This window comes from Pituophis catenifer, unplaced genomic scaffold, assembly GCF_029215685.1.
Source record: "Pituophis catenifer annectens isolate HBS135680 unplaced genomic scaffold, rPitCat1.0.hap2 SCAF_1, whole genome shotgun sequence".
Lineage (NCBI taxonomy): Eukaryota > Metazoa > Chordata > Lepidosauria > Squamata > Colubridae > Pituophis > Pituophis catenifer.
Genome location: NW_027256881.1, coordinates 15,524,544 through 15,542,017, shown reverse-complemented (window position 1 = coordinate 15,542,017; position 17,474 = coordinate 15,524,544). Strand labels below are relative to the sequence as shown.

The 17,474-nt window shown below is 36.2% G+C and overlaps 2 protein-coding genes across 2 annotated transcripts; one reads left to right on the top strand and one right to left on the bottom strand.

The window, feature by feature from the left end:
* Positions 1-1,774: 1,774 nt before the first annotated feature.
* DERL2 (derlin 2) lies at positions 1,775-10,245 on the bottom strand. The gene is made up of 7 exons (XM_070932089.1): positions 10,010-10,245; positions 8,772-8,837; positions 8,218-8,291; positions 6,504-6,597; positions 4,233-4,428; positions 3,406-3,496; positions 1,775-2,235 (listed from the first exon to the last, which is right to left on the bottom strand). The coding sequence occupies exons 1-7, from the start codon at positions 10,100-10,102 to the stop codon at positions 2,130-2,132; spliced, it is 720 nt and encodes a 239-aa protein (XP_070788190.1). The 5' UTR covers positions 10,103-10,245; the 3' UTR covers positions 1,775-2,129.
* Positions 10,246-10,467: 222 nt separating this feature from the next.
* Positions 10,468-17,119, top strand: MIS12 (MIS12 kinetochore complex component). Its single transcript, XM_070945892.1, has 2 exons — positions 10,468-10,503; positions 16,493-17,119. Exon 2 carries the CDS (start codon positions 16,505-16,507, stop codon positions 17,117-17,119), a length of 615 nt encoding a protein of 204 aa, XP_070801993.1. The 5' UTR covers positions 10,468-10,503; positions 16,493-16,504.
* Positions 17,120-17,474: the final 355 nt, after the last annotated feature.

The following is a 17,474-nucleotide window of genomic DNA, read 5'->3' as shown; positions in this document are numbered from 1 at the left end:
CAGCCAGGACCCTGTTTTTAAAATCATCACAGTATTCATATTTTTTAAAATGAGTATTTGTTAAATCACTGGCAGTAAGAAAAGTTTATCCATGGGATTTAGAAATCTACAAAATCTCCACCTTTTACACAACCAGTTTAGATTTTACTTTGCAGAACATACTATATGAAAGGTAATGTTTCACCCACTCAGAGATGTGGGGGAAATAAAGAGTTTGGGAAATGAGAATTCGCTGGTGGTTGTTTAAATTTTTGTGATTCTCAGTTGTTTAGTCACTCTTGAGTTCTGAGGCCAGCAAACATAATAAAATTTAGCATCCTTAACAATAGTGGGTTTCAGAGGCAGTGCTGTACTGACCCCAACATCAGTTATCTGTATGAAGTAGCTATTGCTAACTTTATGAAACTTACCTGTTCATAGTTTATCTTCCTTTATATAACTCCACTAAAAGAGTCATCTAAAGTAATACATGCATTTATCCTTCTTGGACCATTAAAAATGTAAAAGAAGCCCAAACATTTGACACTACCCTATGTACCCATAAAACAGTTACAATTTGTGCTGATCCATACATTTTACACTCCTAATGTAAGGGAGATCGGTCCACGAGGAAGAAGAATGCATTTGAAACGGTTTTCAATCTATATCAAGTCCAGTTTTACTGTTCCAACTTTTAAAAAATCAGCATGCGCGTGCACACACAAGAGTATGCTTGTTTGGTGCTGTGTTTTAAACGAGCACTTTTAAGTTTGGAAATGGGGAAAAGCTAGTGACAGTAATGCAGTTATCTGGACAATACCAGCAACTGTGGCTTAAGTTATGAGGAGGGCTGACTGCTCATCAGAGAACATAATAGAATGGTTAAAGACTGCCTATAAGCCAAGTGGTTTATCAGTCAGGGTTTTTTTTACAACATCAGAATTTGTTCTACCTTAAGTATGTCAAAAGTTTAATAACTTCACACTCTTCAAACTCCTAGACCGCAGTTCAACTCTGAACTCTCACATTTTTTAACTGGCCAAGACCTGGGGCACAAGAATCTTAAGAGCTCACAAAATTTTATGATCTCGGAATTTCAGCTTAATTTTATTTGGTGGGATGCTAAGGCCACTGTGCAGCAATTTAAGTATGAAACTCGGAAGGTAATTTGCCCACACAACAGGCCAAATAAAGCACTTTTTAGCCCTGAAGAGAACTGGTCTTTCATAAAACAGATATTTTGAACAAATTATATCTTAGAACTTTCATTCTTCCAGTGCAATCTGTCATGAGATTTGTATGAAACAATATGTTTCTTAGATGTTTCCTTTTCAAGTAGCAACAGAGGAAGACAAATCATGTTCCATGAAATACAAAAATAGTAAAGATGGAATTGAAGATATAAAAGTCAAACATCTATAGTATCTGCCATAATAGTGTCTACTTTGACTCTAATCCCAAACCCCACATGAGAAATCTGCTTTTAAGAGAATATATAACACTGTACATAAGGAAAATGGGTTGTACCTTATAGCTAACCAATTTTACAATTTACATATGAAACCTCACCAACCAGCTCGGTCCCTAGCCACCATTGGGGGTTACACTGCAAACATAACAGTAAACTAGTTTTGGTAAACACAAAGTCTTCAACATAATTCAGCATATAAAATCTGCCCAAATCTTCTGAGAAAAAAAGAGGCTCTTCAGTTGTAGTTTGCTTCAGAGGCACCATTGCCATGGCCAGCAAGTCAAGTAAGCTTGCCTGTTTAATTATCTAACGAAAAAGGAAAAGTAAAATAAACAGTTTTATTCATCTTCTGTAGTTGCCCAGTCCTGTATGAAATAAAATTGAAAAGGGCCTTACAAATATTTCTTTTTACACATGAACTGAAGAACACAAGAATGTACATTTCCAGTTCTTCTTGGCTTGGATCATTCATTTCTAAATAAATCAATGTAAAAGTCTCCAAGAGGGTTTGAAGTCAGTTCCTTGAAAAATGTCTTTTGATCAGATTTTTTTTTTCATTTTTGAAAAAAATGTTTTGCATATTCAGAGTTATCAAAACGTCCTTTATGCACAAGAGAACAGAAACATTCTCCAGGGTGGTTTGCTTGCCTAGTCTCTCATCAAAGATGTTTGCTGGATCTCAGCCTCCTAGACGCTGACCTTCTCCCCATGCAAAACCTCCTGGCCTTTCTTCAGGCAGTGGATTGTAATTGGGATCTTCTTCTGGAGTGTCAAATATTAGTTTCCTGTTAAGCAATAGATATATAGATATTTAATGCTCAAGTCAACAGAAATAGAAAAGTGTACATACATTATTAACAAAAGGGAAGCATTTAAAGCGCCATGATTTCTGCCAACCTGCTCTTTTCTCTTTTGCCTCAAGGGTAATTGGAAAGAAGAACAAGAGGCCAGAATTAGGAATATATGTATATTTGTCTTAGGAAGAACCATTAGTTCCCACTGTTCTGAAATGCATATATTTCTCAATTTGGTATTTTTCAGTTTGTTAAAAAGATTCTTTTAAATGCTGCTTCTAAATTACTTTCTTGTGACTGTATTGCGGCTTTCCCCAATCTGATATTCTACAGACATACCAAATACAGCTTTCATCAAGCCCAAGCAGCAAAGCAGGATAGGGTGATTTTTTTTAGCTCTTATTATTGAAATTTATCAAATTAATTAGTTATCACAATGTGCTGGTTTTAGTTTCCTTTGTGTAGGATATAAACTGAATTCTAAAAGGATTTAAAACCTACTAGACTTTTCTAAAATGATATGGTTTGGTCTACCATGGTAAATGACATATGAGGCCAAAAAGTATCCACTTATTTCAACTACTTGTTCTGTAAGTAACCAGTGAGATGCTTTTATAAATTCCACAAACAGTACTTATAGACCAATATTCTCCACAGCAATTATCTGACACTGTATATTGAGTCAGGCAACCAATTCATTTAGTTCAGTATTATGCTAACTGACAGTGCTTCTCTAGATTTCAGATATGATTCCCAGCTCTATTTATACATGCTGAGGTTGAATTCAGGATATTCATCATGTGAAGCATGTGTTCTAATATTGATGCAGACTTCCTCTGCGAATTCCATTTAATTATATACCTCTTAGGTATGATCAACTAAGCTCTGCTTGGAAAAGTGAACAAATCTGGGAGATTAAGGCAGCAATTCAGGAATTCAATGTGGATTAAACTCTATCTCTGTCCATTTTCTATCTTTTTAGGTTTGGAATTCGCTCACTGAATACAACTGTTCTGCACAGTTTATTCTGCCTCTTCCCTTCCACTCAATGCCCATCACAAAGGAAAGCGTTTTTGATTGGGAGCTCCCCAGAGTTGGCTATAAGATGGGCGACAGCTCTATAAATGATTTAAATAAAAAAAGATAATAGAAAGCACTTACAATATGGATGGTGTTTTTAGAAGCCTTCCTCCCCCAGGCTGATTTGGAAAGACATCTTCCAAGAAGAAATATATGTGACCCACAGCAATGCCTGGAGGGGGGAATATTGAAACACAACATTTGTTTTATTACAAAAGTTTAAAAGCATCCAACACCCAACACTAATCACTGCAGTTTTGAGAAAGCATTTTAAAAGCCTGTTTCATAAAAGTCTACCTGAGGCTTGAAAAGATTGTTTCTTAGGAATTTTAAAGAAGTTAGTTTTCTTTTCCAATTGTGTGAATATTTAAGTGGGCAGCACAACCTCCTCCTGTTGCTTTAACATTTAAAACATTTAATTGTTTTTCACATCATCAGTTCATCTATTTTTAGAAGAAGCACCTCAAGATATATTTTGCATGCTGTTTCTAATTTAAAATTTTCATATGTAGCATTGCTTTTCTTGGCCTCTTCATATGTAAACTGTAAGACAACAAGCAGCACAGTAGTGCTTTTATGAATTCTGCATTTTACATTCGGCAAAGTATATACAATTCTCATTATTAAGCTAGGGAATAAATCTGTATCCCCTCATAATGATTAAAAAAGGCTGCTATGAAGAATTATTTTTTTATCTGTCCTCCAGAATGATCTGGTCTTTCACATCTTCTAACAGTGTAATCATTGCTGCTGGGATTCCTCAATAACTATCAATGTATTGCATAATTGTAACTTTAAATGTTAGTATGCACAAGCAGAAAGGAAATAATTTTTAAGGGATGAGGCAGGTCAACAAGGCAAGGATTTTATTATAGCTCACTTACTGACATAAGTTTCTATCATCTTACCTAAAAGATCTACTATAATGGAGTTTCCCAATAAAAGTGAAAATCCCATTAGAACCCATGGAAGAAATGGAGCCTGAAAGATGAGAAGCCCAAAGAAATTCATGCGAACAAAAGGATTTCTGCGGCTCCAGACATATACTAGCATTATCGTAAATGCTTGCCCTAAAAAAACCAAATTGACAAACAAGCCAAAAAGCTGGAAATAATGGTTAAAGAAAAAGTCATTGTATTCTTATCAAAGAAATTTAAAAATAAATAGCAGAAAGTTGTAATCCTGCATACATATTTATTTTGGTAATTCACAGTGTCCAGTGGCACATTAGGAATGAGGAAGAACGAAAAAATAAATCAGATTTAAAGCCTAAAGTAATATTCCAAATCTTAAAAAAAAAAGCACCTTCACAACAGAAAAGTTTATTGTTTAATTTACACACTGTAAAAAAATCCTTAGAAAGACAGGTTTCCTGAAGCAGATCTATTTCAAACTGTGGTACAGATCTAAGGCCAGTGTCAGGTTTCGATGTCGTCTCTAGTACTCTAGTGCTGACAGCCAGATTGCAAACCATATTTGCCTAATCATAATGAAATTTTTTAAACAGACTGGAGCAATGCCTCAACTGAGTGAAATTTTTGCAAAGTTGCTCAGACCTGAATTTGCTAATTTTCCAGAAAAAAAGATACATTCTAAGAGGGAAATACCACTAAGACATGATTTCCACACTTGCACTGCATAATCACACACATGAATATGTAAGGAAGAGCATTAGTTTTTAATACAAGTAGTCCTTGACTTACAATCACAATTGAGCCCAAAATTTCTGTTGCTAAGTGACACAGTTAACTGAACTTTGTCCCATTTAACAAGCTTTCTTATCACAGTTAAGTGAATCACTGCAGTTGTTAAGTTAGTAACACAGTTGTTAAATTAATCTAGTTTCCCCATTGACTTTGCTTGTTAGGTTGGAAAAGAGCTCTGGTGGCTCAGCAGACTAATTAACATCCACTTATATCTGCTGCCTGCAATTACTGCAAGTTCAAATCTCACCAGGCTCAAGGTTGAGTCAGCCTTCCATCCTTTCTAAGGTAGGTAAAATGAGGACCCGGACTGTGGGGGCAATAAGCTTTGTATAAATATACAAAAGTATGAAGGCTATTGCTTAACGCATTGTAAGCCGCCCTGAGTCTCCGGAGAAGGGCGGCATATAAGTCAAAAAAAAAAAAAAAAAAAAAAAAAGATGATCACATGACCTCAGGACACTGCAGCCATGAGTCAGTTGCAAAGCGTCTGAATTTTGATCATGTGACCATAGAGATGTTGCAACAGTTGTGTGAAAAATGGTCATTAGTCACTTTTTCCAGTGCCTTTGTATTTTCAACCAGTTACTAAATGAACTGTTCTAAGTCAAGGACTAGCTGTATCTGAGAGTAAACTAGCAAAGTCCCTTCACCTGAAGAGTGGTTGCCACTTAATGTACATAAATATACAGCCCTAGTTTGACTCAGCATAAGCCTAGGTTTCACTTCCCACTTCACAAAGAAATTATGCAGAATGATTTGAGGCTGATCTTCTATTCTTAGCCTAATTATCGTCACTAGATGGTTGTGAAGATAAAAATAGAGACACCTGCAGGCTGGCCTGAGGAAAGGAAATAAGAGTTATAGCAGTAGGGCAGAATAGGATCTTGTTCTGAATGTCTGAAGTTTTTCATTACCAGTGTTTTTCTGATGAAAGTAAATATTGGTTAACGCCTTGTAAGCCGCCCTTAGTCTCCGGAGAAGGGCGGCATATAAATCAAAATAAATAAATAAAAAAAATGTATTCTGGAATTAAATAGTCTTTAGATTACCTCTGCTCTTCAGAAAGAAATTATCTTGTTTGAAAGTACCACCTAACAAAATTTTCCACAGTTTTGAAATTCTTTTATGAAGTGGTACACTTGAGGCTCTTTTCAAAAGTTAAAGCTCAGCAAGTTCCAAATCAAACCAAGGAAATGTTTTCTTTGAAAAAAATGGGTATTTTTATAAATAATTTCCCCGATCAGGCCTAGTAGATATAATGGCACTGCATGAATCAAGGAACCTCCCATCAACATCAGAACTCAGAATTCTCTCACAAAGTGTTCATTTCTGGAAAAAGGCTTGCTATTTGTTTAGTTGACTTCCTAGAAGATGTATTCACTATTAAAGAGATATCCCCAAAATAGATGGAGAATTATAATAATTTTATCTTGTCCCAGATCTTATATATAAAATCCAACAATGAAAGGATACAGTCATTAAGAGTCCACCAAAAAGGAACATAAATACAAAGTCTGCTGTCCGACCACGAAATGATCCTTCCTCAAGCATTCGACAATAGCGATATCTGATCACCAGTTCAGGAAAATACTAGATGTAGACACATATTTTATTTCTACAAGAAAATGAAACTTTGTTCTATATTTTAGCTTCAGATTCAGAGGTGGAAAAAGAAAAGCATTTTAAGTCTACAAGCAGATACACCTTTAGTCTTATTTTAGCATTTAGAACTGAAATAATTCTAGGCTATTGTTAATTACACAGAGTCAAACATTTTATCAGATCTTTTGGGAAATAAAGTCAATACTGACATTAAAACTTCTATGCCATAGAATTGGTATACATCAGGGACTTTCTGCCCATACAATCCAAAAATATAAGGTAGGCTTTTGCAACCAAGTTACAACCAGGGTAAAGGATCTGGCTCTATCATTAGAGATCTAATTTTGTATTGTTTGACTGCAAAAAAAATCATATTTTCATAGTTGAGACTTTTACACTTGAAGATTACCAATGCAGAACTCACAGATGCAACAAGAACAAATCACAACGATCATATTCTCTGTTGAGTTACGGTTATAATTTTGTTTTATACTAGTGATTTGAGGAGTTATTAGCCACCAAGGTTTGTTTGTTTAAAATGGTCAGCTATATAAATTTTGTAAACAAATACATTATTTGACTCAGATATGTAAATCTATTCCTCCTACAAAGAAAATGGATTTTGAGAAATCAATAATATGTATTCAGAATAAGTACTCATGTTCATCTTAAAAGTTTTGTTAAAGGTTATATATTCAGAAATGACATGTCTAGCATGCAGCAATCAAGCAACTAAAGGAATATTCTTGATTCAACATCTAATACTTCAATGCTATTTTTATTTATTTGTATACCACTTTTCTTATTTTTTACAAATAACTCAAGGCGCTGAACACACCTAGTAATCCTTCCTATTTTCCCCACAACAACTACCCTGTGAGGTGGGTTGGGCTGAGTGTGTAACTGGCCCAAGATCACCCTGCTGACTTTGCCTAAGGCAGGATTTAAACTCACAGTCTCCAGGTGATTTTAATAAAAAAAAAGACTATAAATTTGTGAGTAACCTCTCCAATTTCAGTAGGTATTACCTGCTTCAGGAGAGCTACAACAAGGAAACACTTAAGCAACTAAAATTTCCATCTGTAATAATGTATCTGGTACTGTGTTAGGAGGGGGGCATCTTGAAAATAGCGACTACCACAAAGTAGGTTTTTCCTCTCATATCCTCACTTCCAAACATATTCTAAGCCTTATGAGGTAATACCAAGGAATGGCCAAATTAATACTACCACAGAGGTTCCTTTGGGCATCTTGACTCTAAGCAAAACTTGATTTGTCCATAAACAAATTAGGAGCAAGCACTACTGACATATGTAAACAAATGGTGATTACCCTTGAAATACAGCGAAACATGAGGCTTATAATATTTTTTCAAAGAAAGAACCAGTTGCAGCTAATATCCTTCTTAAATTACTTATTTGCTTTTAAAGTTGTTCCTAAACCACCTGGAGTTCATGTAAATATGGCAGTATATTAAATAAAATTAATTAGAAAAGATTCAAGCAACTTTCAATGGGGTATGTCTAAAAGTTCTTACATATGCAAGCATATGTAAGCTTGCATACAGAAGATAAGCAAAAGATACAAGAATATCATATTAAATAAAAAATTGAATCCAACTGGCCCAAAGAAAAGGTAGTTTGTAATCAGCCTCCATACCTGCAAGAGATATGAGGAATGAGAAATTAATAAATCACATTTAAGCAAATGCTTGTTGGTTTGAGGGAGCTGTGGTGGTGTAGTATTGCAGGCTAACTCGGCCCACTGCCAGGAGTTCAATCCTGACTGGCTCAAGGTTGACTCAGCCTTCTGTGGTTGGTAAAATGAAGACCCAGATTGTTGGGGGCAATATGCTGACGTTGTAAACAGCTCAGAGAGCTGGCGGCCCAGCCCGGTGTGTGTGTGAGAGAGGCAGGAACACACACAAATATACAAGTGAATATATATTAATACAGAACAATAAAATTTGGTAGCAGAATCAACATGTAACATTATTAGAAATAATGTTTGTAGGTATTAGAGGGTTCTACCATAAATCTCAATAATTGATTCCACTTGTTAAAAATACCAGCAATTCTGATTTGTGAAAACTGCATTATGCTACTTGTCTTTATGAAAAACATGCAAAAAAGCACTTACTTGAAAGTTTTTAAATATCAATTCTGGGTTGAAGTACAGTTGAAAAGGTGTGATTAATTCTAATTGCTAAAAAAAAGAAAATACAAAGGAAGTCGCAGTTGTACAACATTGTGATTTATGAATCCACCATTAGGCAGGTTATATTACTGAATTTATAAAGTATCCTTGATGACCTAATGCAATCTGGTTCATAACCATTCTATCTTCTTGCATAAACACTCATCTGATTTCATCCAATACCAATCAGACAGAACCTGCTGGGTTTTTTTCCCCACAAACATAAATCAAAGTACCATTTCTTTCCCTCCATAAAGATGAATCTTCTTAATAGGACCATTTGTTCTATTTCAGAATTCTAAGCAAAACAACAATATGAATACAAATAGCTATAGCAAAGACCACTTTTTAAGATAACTTTTAAAAAAGCAAGATAAAACTTGTAATGAGTGTTTTTTTGTGTGCACATTATCCCAAAGGCCACTGCTCTAAGATATATGTATCAAAGGTATCTGACATTTCCATTTGTTTTGTTTTGTACCATATTTTAAGCTGTGGGTTTATGTGTATACCAGAAAAATATCTACAGTAATATTAGCAAATGATAGCATAGATAGGTGATACTTTAGTTATGCTGCAGGCAAGTAGATTGGAAGATGGTTTCTCAGGCTAATTTACTATTCAGTGGAAGAATAAATATTTTGATTATATATGGCCTGGGTTCCAGATTCTATTTTACACAATTTTCTCTTAATTCTCTTCTCAGCCTGATTTAATTTTCACAGCCGTGTGGTAAATCAGTCTGTGGGATTCTAACTCTTCATGGCCTGTTCTAATGTCGGTTCTTAGCAGATGGGTCCCCAGGAGTGGAAAGGTTGTTTACATTCAATGCCACAGATATATACTCTTCTTCGAAACTTTGGGGGGGTTGGACTAGATGACCTATAAGGTCCCTTCCAATTCTGCTAATCTGTTATATCTGTTAATTTAAACTGCACAAAGTTTCTATGCCGCCCAGAGTCACTTCGGATACTGAGACGGGCGACATATAAATTTAATTAATTATTGGAATCAAAGAGGGGAGAAAAAAGTTCATCACGACCCAATCTAGAAATACAGCAGATCTGCCCAATAGCCAAGGCAGAGGTATGTCAAAGGAGAAGGCTCTACGGATTCCCCTCGAACGACTGCTTCTTCTACCACCGAGCGACCACTGGAGCCCACCCTTCTCCCCCACTCACCACAGCCGCGGTGGTGAGGACGCAGGCGGTAGTGTAGGCCCGTGTGACAGGAGGCACCTGCAGGTATTCCTGCCGGAAAGTCTGATACGCCATCTTGGCGCTGCCGCCTTGAAGCTCTGCCTCTGCTTACAGTAGCTCCTCGATGTCGGCCAATCATATCCCCAAAGCCATTGGCCGAATAGCCAATCTGACCCATTTCCATGCTTCCTTTTTTTCCCCCCTTCAGCCAATCTGTGCCGTCCACCTCCCTCCCTCCGTCTACTTGTTGAACCCAATCAGAGCTGATTTGGTGTGCCGGAGAATCGTGACGACTACCGGAAGTCTAGCCTACGTGGCTCTCTAGTCTTCCCCCCAACTCTATGGTTAGTTGTGGAAAGGGGCGGGTGAGGGAAGCCGTTCGGAATAAAGAGGCGGGAAAAGCGAATTTCAATTCGGCGAAATTTCTTTGAGCGCGACTCGACTCGAATCCTACCCGGGGACGGAGAGGTTTTGAGGTAAGTTGGGGTCCAGATCTAAAAAAAATGTAACCTTTTAAATAAAAGCATAAGACTTAATGCAAAAACCGGTAATAATAATAAAACAGAGCAAAAGGGACAAAAAAAAAAAAGGACTGGGCGTTAAATACAATACAAAAAGCACGAAGAAAACGGCGAAGAACTTGGCCGGTTACCGTAAAACCTTAGATAACTTTTGGATATTAAACGGATATTAAGAAGGCAAAGTCACTTTCACAGGTAACATATATTCCCGAAGCGCTTTCCCGCCTTAAAAAGGGGAAATGGCTCTAGGAGGGCAGTTTTCAGTATTGTTACATTTATTTGTATACATTTATATTTATATACATTTACTTTTATACATAGATACCAGGAGGTGGGTGTACCCTTGCCAGGTGTCCACTATCTGAGCGGACAGTCCGCTTTTTTCACATTATGTTCACTTTTTTTTCACAAAATAGTGGACATTTTTTTTATTCAAAAGCTTTATGATGAAATGGTACATAATCTGAAGCTGTACAGTCTAAGAGAATAAGGATAGGAGAATCGCATTTTGTCTTTTTTTTTCATAAGTTAGAATGAGACAAAGATCGAATATTCATTGAACTCGATTCTCCGAAAAAATTAATGAGATTAAAATAAAAATATATTATAAAATTATGTATAGTTCACATTTTTAAAATGTACTGTAGCTTGTGTCGACTGACCTAAAATGGCCTTGAGTGATGAGTGTGACAGCAGCGAGATTTCAAATTCTTTAAAACGAAAGAGAGGAATGTGCAAATACACCAAAGACTGGGAAGCTACTTTTGCATGGATTACCAACAACGAAACCGTTGAGAAAGTCACTGAGAAAATGACTGTAGCTGAAATGGCTGAAACTTACCATGGGATCAAACACCATATTTCTTTCCTGGCTCAAAATTGCGGTATTAAGTTAATGAAGCAAATTTTGATGATTCAGAAATTGTAAAAAAGATGTCTTGTGGAAGAACCAAATCAGCTATTGTCAATGAGGTTTTGTATCCTTTTTCTATTGAGTTGGTTCTCAATGATCTTAAAACTGGAATTCCATTTTCTCTCTCCACTGACGCATCAAACAAGGGAAATCGCAAAATGTATCCTGTTGTTGCACAATATTTTACTTGTGAAGAAGGACTGTGAAAATTTTAGACTTTTATGAGGATTCCGTCAATTATGGAGTGAACAAATCTGTTTACCAAAAATTATTGCTGGAAAATGACAATATTGTAGCTGCTCATTGCAATAATCATATTTTACACAACAGTGCAAAAAATGCATTAAAGCAGTTATCTTTTGATATCGAAAATGTAGTGCTGAAGGTTTTTGCCGAATTTTTGAATTCTGCGAAGAAATGAGAAGAGTTGAAATCATTTTTTGAGTTTTGCGAGTCAGAATTCCATGAAGTTTTGCACACGACAGCAAAGTAAAATGTAATTTAATATTTTACATATTATTATAATATATTTGATGTTTTGAATTTTAAGTAAAGTTTTGAAGTGATTATTTTAATATGTGTTAAAATGTAAGAAAATATATAATTTAATTGTAAAAAATTTTTTTATTTTTTTTTACTACTTAACCCCCCACCCCGCTTGTCCGCTATTTTTTGGAAGCAGACCTGGCAACCCTAGGTGGGTGTCTAAGGCGTAAGTGTATGCACACCTTAGAAATAATAGATCAGGGGTCTCCCAACCTTGGCAACTTTAAGACTTGTGGACTTCAACTCCCAGAGTTCCTCAGCCAGCTTTGCTTTGCTGGCTGAGGAACTCTGGGAGTTGAAGTCCTCAAGTCTTAAAGTTGCCAAGGTTGGAGACCCCTGTAATAGATAAATGTAGGTCTCCCTTCCATTCTGTGAGGCAGGTTGGGCTGAAGGAAGAGAGACTGGCCTGAATTCGAATTCGGATCCGGGCCTCTCCGATTCAGGCCCAACGTTGCCATTCTCTCTCTCTCTTTTTTTTTTTTTTTTTTTTTGAGGCATTAAATCAAATCGTGCTGCCTATTGTCGGGCTTGAAAGGAAAGCGACGGCCCCAATGCTAGCTGGCCAACAGATGGCAGTGCTGGAACCTCTGACCTGTTTTTTTTAGCATCTCTTTTTTCACTTCAGTTGGCGGGAAGTTGAGAGAGAGAGAGAAAAGGTTGGGTTGCAATTGCTGGGTGAAATGGAAGCCTGCACTGAGTACTCAGCCATACGCTTTAAGCAACGTGCTGTGATTGAGTTTTTAACCGCCAAAGGAGTCCCTCCAATTGAAATTCATCGCCGAATGCAGGCTATTTATGGGGATGACTGTATCGACGTGAGTACTGTACATCGATGGGTCCAAAAATGTAAAGATGGGGAATTGGGAAGAACCGACTTGTCTGATCAAGAATGAAATGACAACAACCGGACAAATAAAAGAGGATGATAAACGGAAGAACAATTGGGCATCACTTCAAGGGAAATCGCTGTCTATCCTGGCATTTTACAGGGTTGAGGGGGTCACATTATTGTCCTCCTTCAGCACTGGAAGGTTTGTACGAGATAAATTTCTGGCTTGTTTAAGGCAAACATGAATCTAAAAAATTGAATTAAATTCTGAAGTTTTTTTTTTAATAAATTTTTATTATAGTTCAAAAAAACAAAAACAAATGTATAATAGTTTTTCTATCACGGTGTAACATCATCAAAATATCCATGTATATATACACCAATAATCAGAAAGTAAAAATAGAGACTATTTACATATTCTTATATACAAATTTACATTTCCAATACTTATTGATTACCATAATTATACCATCATCTATATAATCCAACATTATCCTTTATCTCTCCCATCATTTCTGGATCCAATCAAATTCTGAAATTCTGACCCATTCACGTTTGGTTTCCAAACGAAATAATCTGATTTCTTATTTGTAACCTATGACTATCATTAAGTGTTGTACCTTATGATTCTTGATGAACATATCTTTTACTTTATGTATACTGAAAGCATATGCACCAAGACAAATTCCTGCTATGTCCAATCACACTTGGCCAATAAAAATTCTATTCTATTCTATTTTGGGCTGGAGTTTTGACAGTAAAACAATTAGTATATGGACATCCTTTATCAATCTATTTGAAAGCATTTGGAAACCTACAGGATGTTCCTATTCAATTTTCTGTTAGTATAACATTCCTGTTTTTAAAACCCAACCAAGCATATATCTATTTGGAAAGAAGTCCTATTAAATTTAAAAGGAATTGCTCTCAGGTAAATGTGTATGAGGTTATTATTTATATTTTATAGCTGTTTATCTGGAAAGAAGAAACTGCTTCTAACAGTTCTGCTTTTGGAACTTGTTGAACTTTGAATATCCATCAAAATTACTTTGCGTAGATTTCTATAAGGAAAAGTTATTTATTTTTCACTACTTTCCACTTGTCTTGGAAGTATATTTCAATTATGACAAATAAGCACAGTATGCTGATGCCAGTTTATTATAGCTTTCATCACTAAGACCTAATTGATTATTAGTCCAAATGCCAAGTTTTCTCTTAAAAAACGGATTCTTTGGGGAAAAATTATCAGAGGTAATTTTTCACTATTGAGAACTACTGTATTGTTCAGGAAAAAAATCCAAATTCAATAATAAGTGGTGTTTAGAGCCCTTTAATTAGAAAGCGTTCTGAGGCTCAACAAGTTTGCCATTGGAATTTATTTAATTCAAAAAAGCAAAGTTTGCAAGTTCCTTTATATATAAAATTCCACCATTCAATATAACAGCCCAAGGCAATGCTTTCCATCAAGTTTCCTCAGAAAAGCGGGTTGCCTGATTTAAGTAAATTTTGAATATTTGAATTCTTTCAAAATAGCTGGTTTTTAAATGTCTGAAACATTCTCTAGTAATATAATACTGCTCAGTTTCAAGCATGTTCTCCTGGAATAAATCAGCCCATTTAATAACCATTTCAATAATACGGAATTAGTATTCAGAATTTTATTTAGCTATCAAGTTGCATAGGCTTTTTTATTTTACAGGTATCAAGTAATTCTGAATATAAAAAAATGTTTATGTAATGGGGTTGGGTGTCTACTGAATGAATGATTTGATTTGTATGGCACTCATTGTATGACCGCTTGTCCCTTTTCCTGTTCATAAGACACTGGGTGTTTTCCCCCACCCCCCAAATTTCCTATTTTTACAAGTATCATGTCTTTTTTTCTTTTAAAGAAGTTATATATATGTCTATGTGCCCAAATGCTTGGAATACTTTATCAGTTCCAGGATCGATTTGATTTAAATCAAGTCTATTTAAATCATAATTTTTAAAGAGCAACTGTCATCTCTGTCCCGCAGCGGCTCCTCCTCTGACCTGCTGTTAACTAACTGACAGTCCCATTCACTTTAATGGGATGGCTGGTGATGCGGCAGTGACACAACAAAGTGAGGGACGTGGCAGGCAGCAGGTGAGTGGACTAACAAGCGCTGCCATGTTGGATCTGAAATGACAGGTGCTCTTTAATGTATTTATAAACTGCTTAGAAGGTTTCACTTTCATTTTTACTGCTTGCCTTTCCTCTTCACACTTAGAGTCTGGTGGTACAGATGCATTTCTTTTCAAGCAATCATACAGTTTGTAGTGTACATAGATTTCCAAAGCAATGGGATAAAGGAATATTCCTGAACTTTGTTTTATGATTTATCTCATGGTTACTGTGAAATTGTGTGAATGCATCAATGCAGTGCATGTTATCTCAGCTTGCAGAGCTTGGATTCATTGAATGAGTTTACCAAAAATGTAAATATTGCAGAATATACAGCCTCATGCTACATAACTAAGCTGCATTTCATACTGAATAAACTAAATTATTAATGTATCTTAAATAGAAAACTATCTTTAGATAGATTTTTACTCCAAAAGCATTTATTAAAATAAAATTGATAAAAATAAAAAAAAAATGATTTAAACAAAAAAAATGATTTTTAATTTTTTTTTTCTTAATCATCAATTTTTATTCACCCTGACCAGTTCTAATAGTCATACACTGTGCTAAACCATTTTATTTCAGCAAGTGATATGTATCCAAATATCCTGATATACTGAACTAACTACATACTACTATGGCTTGGTTAATGGGTAATGATATGTTTAGCCTACCAAAGAGAAGAATTAGGGGGGACGTGACAACTGTCTTCCAGTACTTGAGGGGCTCTCACAGAGAAGAGGGGATTCATTTATTCTCCAAAACATCAGATGTGACAAGAAGTAATGGATTAGAGATCCAACCTAGAAGTAAGCAGAAATTTTCTGACAGAGCAATTAATCAGTAGAATAGCTTGCCCCCTGGAATTGCGGGTGATTCATCACTGGAGGTTTTCAAAAATAGACTGGACAATCATTTGACCAGGATGGTGTAAGGTCTTCTGCCTTGGGCAGGGGGTTGGACTAGAACAGGGTTCCCCAACACCTGGTCCAGGGACTGGTTCTGGGCCATAGCATGCCAGAAACGAGACTGCGCAAACAAATGAAGCCACATCCGTGCCCCCTCTGATTCACGGAAAAAGCTCTCCACAGAACCAGTTCTTGGTGCCCAACAGGTTGGGGGCCGCCGAACTAGAAGACTTCTGGGGTTCTTTCCAGCCCTATGATTCTTTGTATACGTTTTTATGTACAGGTCTAATTATCTGTGAGAATGTCCTAGAAGAACAGGACCAGGCGGAGCAGCAGCAGACTAAGTAACAGTGAGATAAGAGTCACCTTAGCCCACAGAAGTAATAGTATAGCAAAAGTCTCAGAAGGAACCCTCCTTAGTTTCTTGGACCGTAAAGGTAAGGGGGGAAGAGATGTACTTTCAGAAATTCTGCTACTGTAACTCATGGTTGGTATTTCTTGTCTAGACTGCCTCAAAGGACTGACAATATAGTACAATGTATGAACCTATTCCAATTAATTTACTAAAGACTAATTTTTTTTTTTAACAATGTTCTTTCCAGGTATTTCTCAACATGTCAATAAATCTAATGACATATGAAGCCCAGTTTTTTGGTTTTACCCCTCAAACGTTCATGTTGCGGATATATTTTGCTTTTCAAGATCACCTTTCTCATATAATGCTGGTAGTGGAGAAAGTTATATTGAATAAACTAGAGAGCATCTGTCCTAGTCTTACACCTACTTTAATCCGGAGGAGCACAGAAAAATTCTTTGCTTTCATGAAGGAACGCTTCGACAATCTGTTCACTAAGATGGAAGAACCTCTTTTAAGCACAGTTTTAAGCATCCCCAAGAACATTTGTCTTCCAGAAGATAAACTCCAAGAGGAATTCTGCTACACTGCAAAACAGTTTCAGGAGCTGGAGAATGAAATCAGCCAACTTGAAAGAGAACTTAAAGCTGAAACGTATGCAGAGCAAGCCCTAAAAACAGAACTAGAAGAGCAAAAGGTTGTCCAGGGACATCTTGAAGGGATTCTACAATGGTTTGATGGTCTTGACAATATAGGCAGAAATGAAGGGACTGGAAACCTTAAAGAAAGCTTTGCTGCCTTGACAAAAACTGCCGCTAAACTGCATAATATTGTGCAGGAAGTGGAGGGCAAAATGAACAGACTGAGAAAGTGACTATAACAATATAATAAACATATTTCAATCCGTTTTTTTTTCCTTTGGGAATATTTCCAAGAGGTTTGTGTGGCAGACATGATTTATTTGCATAATTTGCAAATAAGAAAAGACCTTTCTGAGGTACCATCTTTCCCCCTGGAATGAAGTTTAAAGCTCAGTTGATTAATCTCTTTTGCTTTCAGGAGTATGGCCATAGTTGTGGGAAGACTATCCGGCAAGTGGAAGTAAAGTCAAGCTAGGATCCCATTTTAAGCCATTAATAATTGAAATTGCTAAAACGATACTGCAGGTTCTGCTCAAAGCTTCAATTCTGTGTCCTGATTGTACAATGGATTACAGCCTAAGAGAACAT

Excerpts from the sequence above, each read along its gene's own strand:
- DERL2 (XM_070932089.1), bottom strand. The coding sequence starts at position 10,102 with ATGGCGTATCAGACTTTCCGGCAGGAATACCTGCAGGTGCCTCCTGTC. Across the intron at positions 8,292-8,771 it reads TGATATTTAAAAACTTTCAA|GTATGGAGGCTGATTACAAA; the intron begins GTAAGTGCTTTT and ends TATCTCTTGCAG. Across the intron at positions 2,236-3,405 it reads CTAAAAACACCATCCATATT|GAAACTAATATTTGACACTC; the intron begins GTAAGTGCTTTC and ends ATTGCTTAACAG.
- MIS12 (XM_070945892.1), top strand. The coding sequence starts at position 16,505 with ATGTCAATAAATCTAATGACATATGAAGCCCAGTTTTTTGGTTTTACC.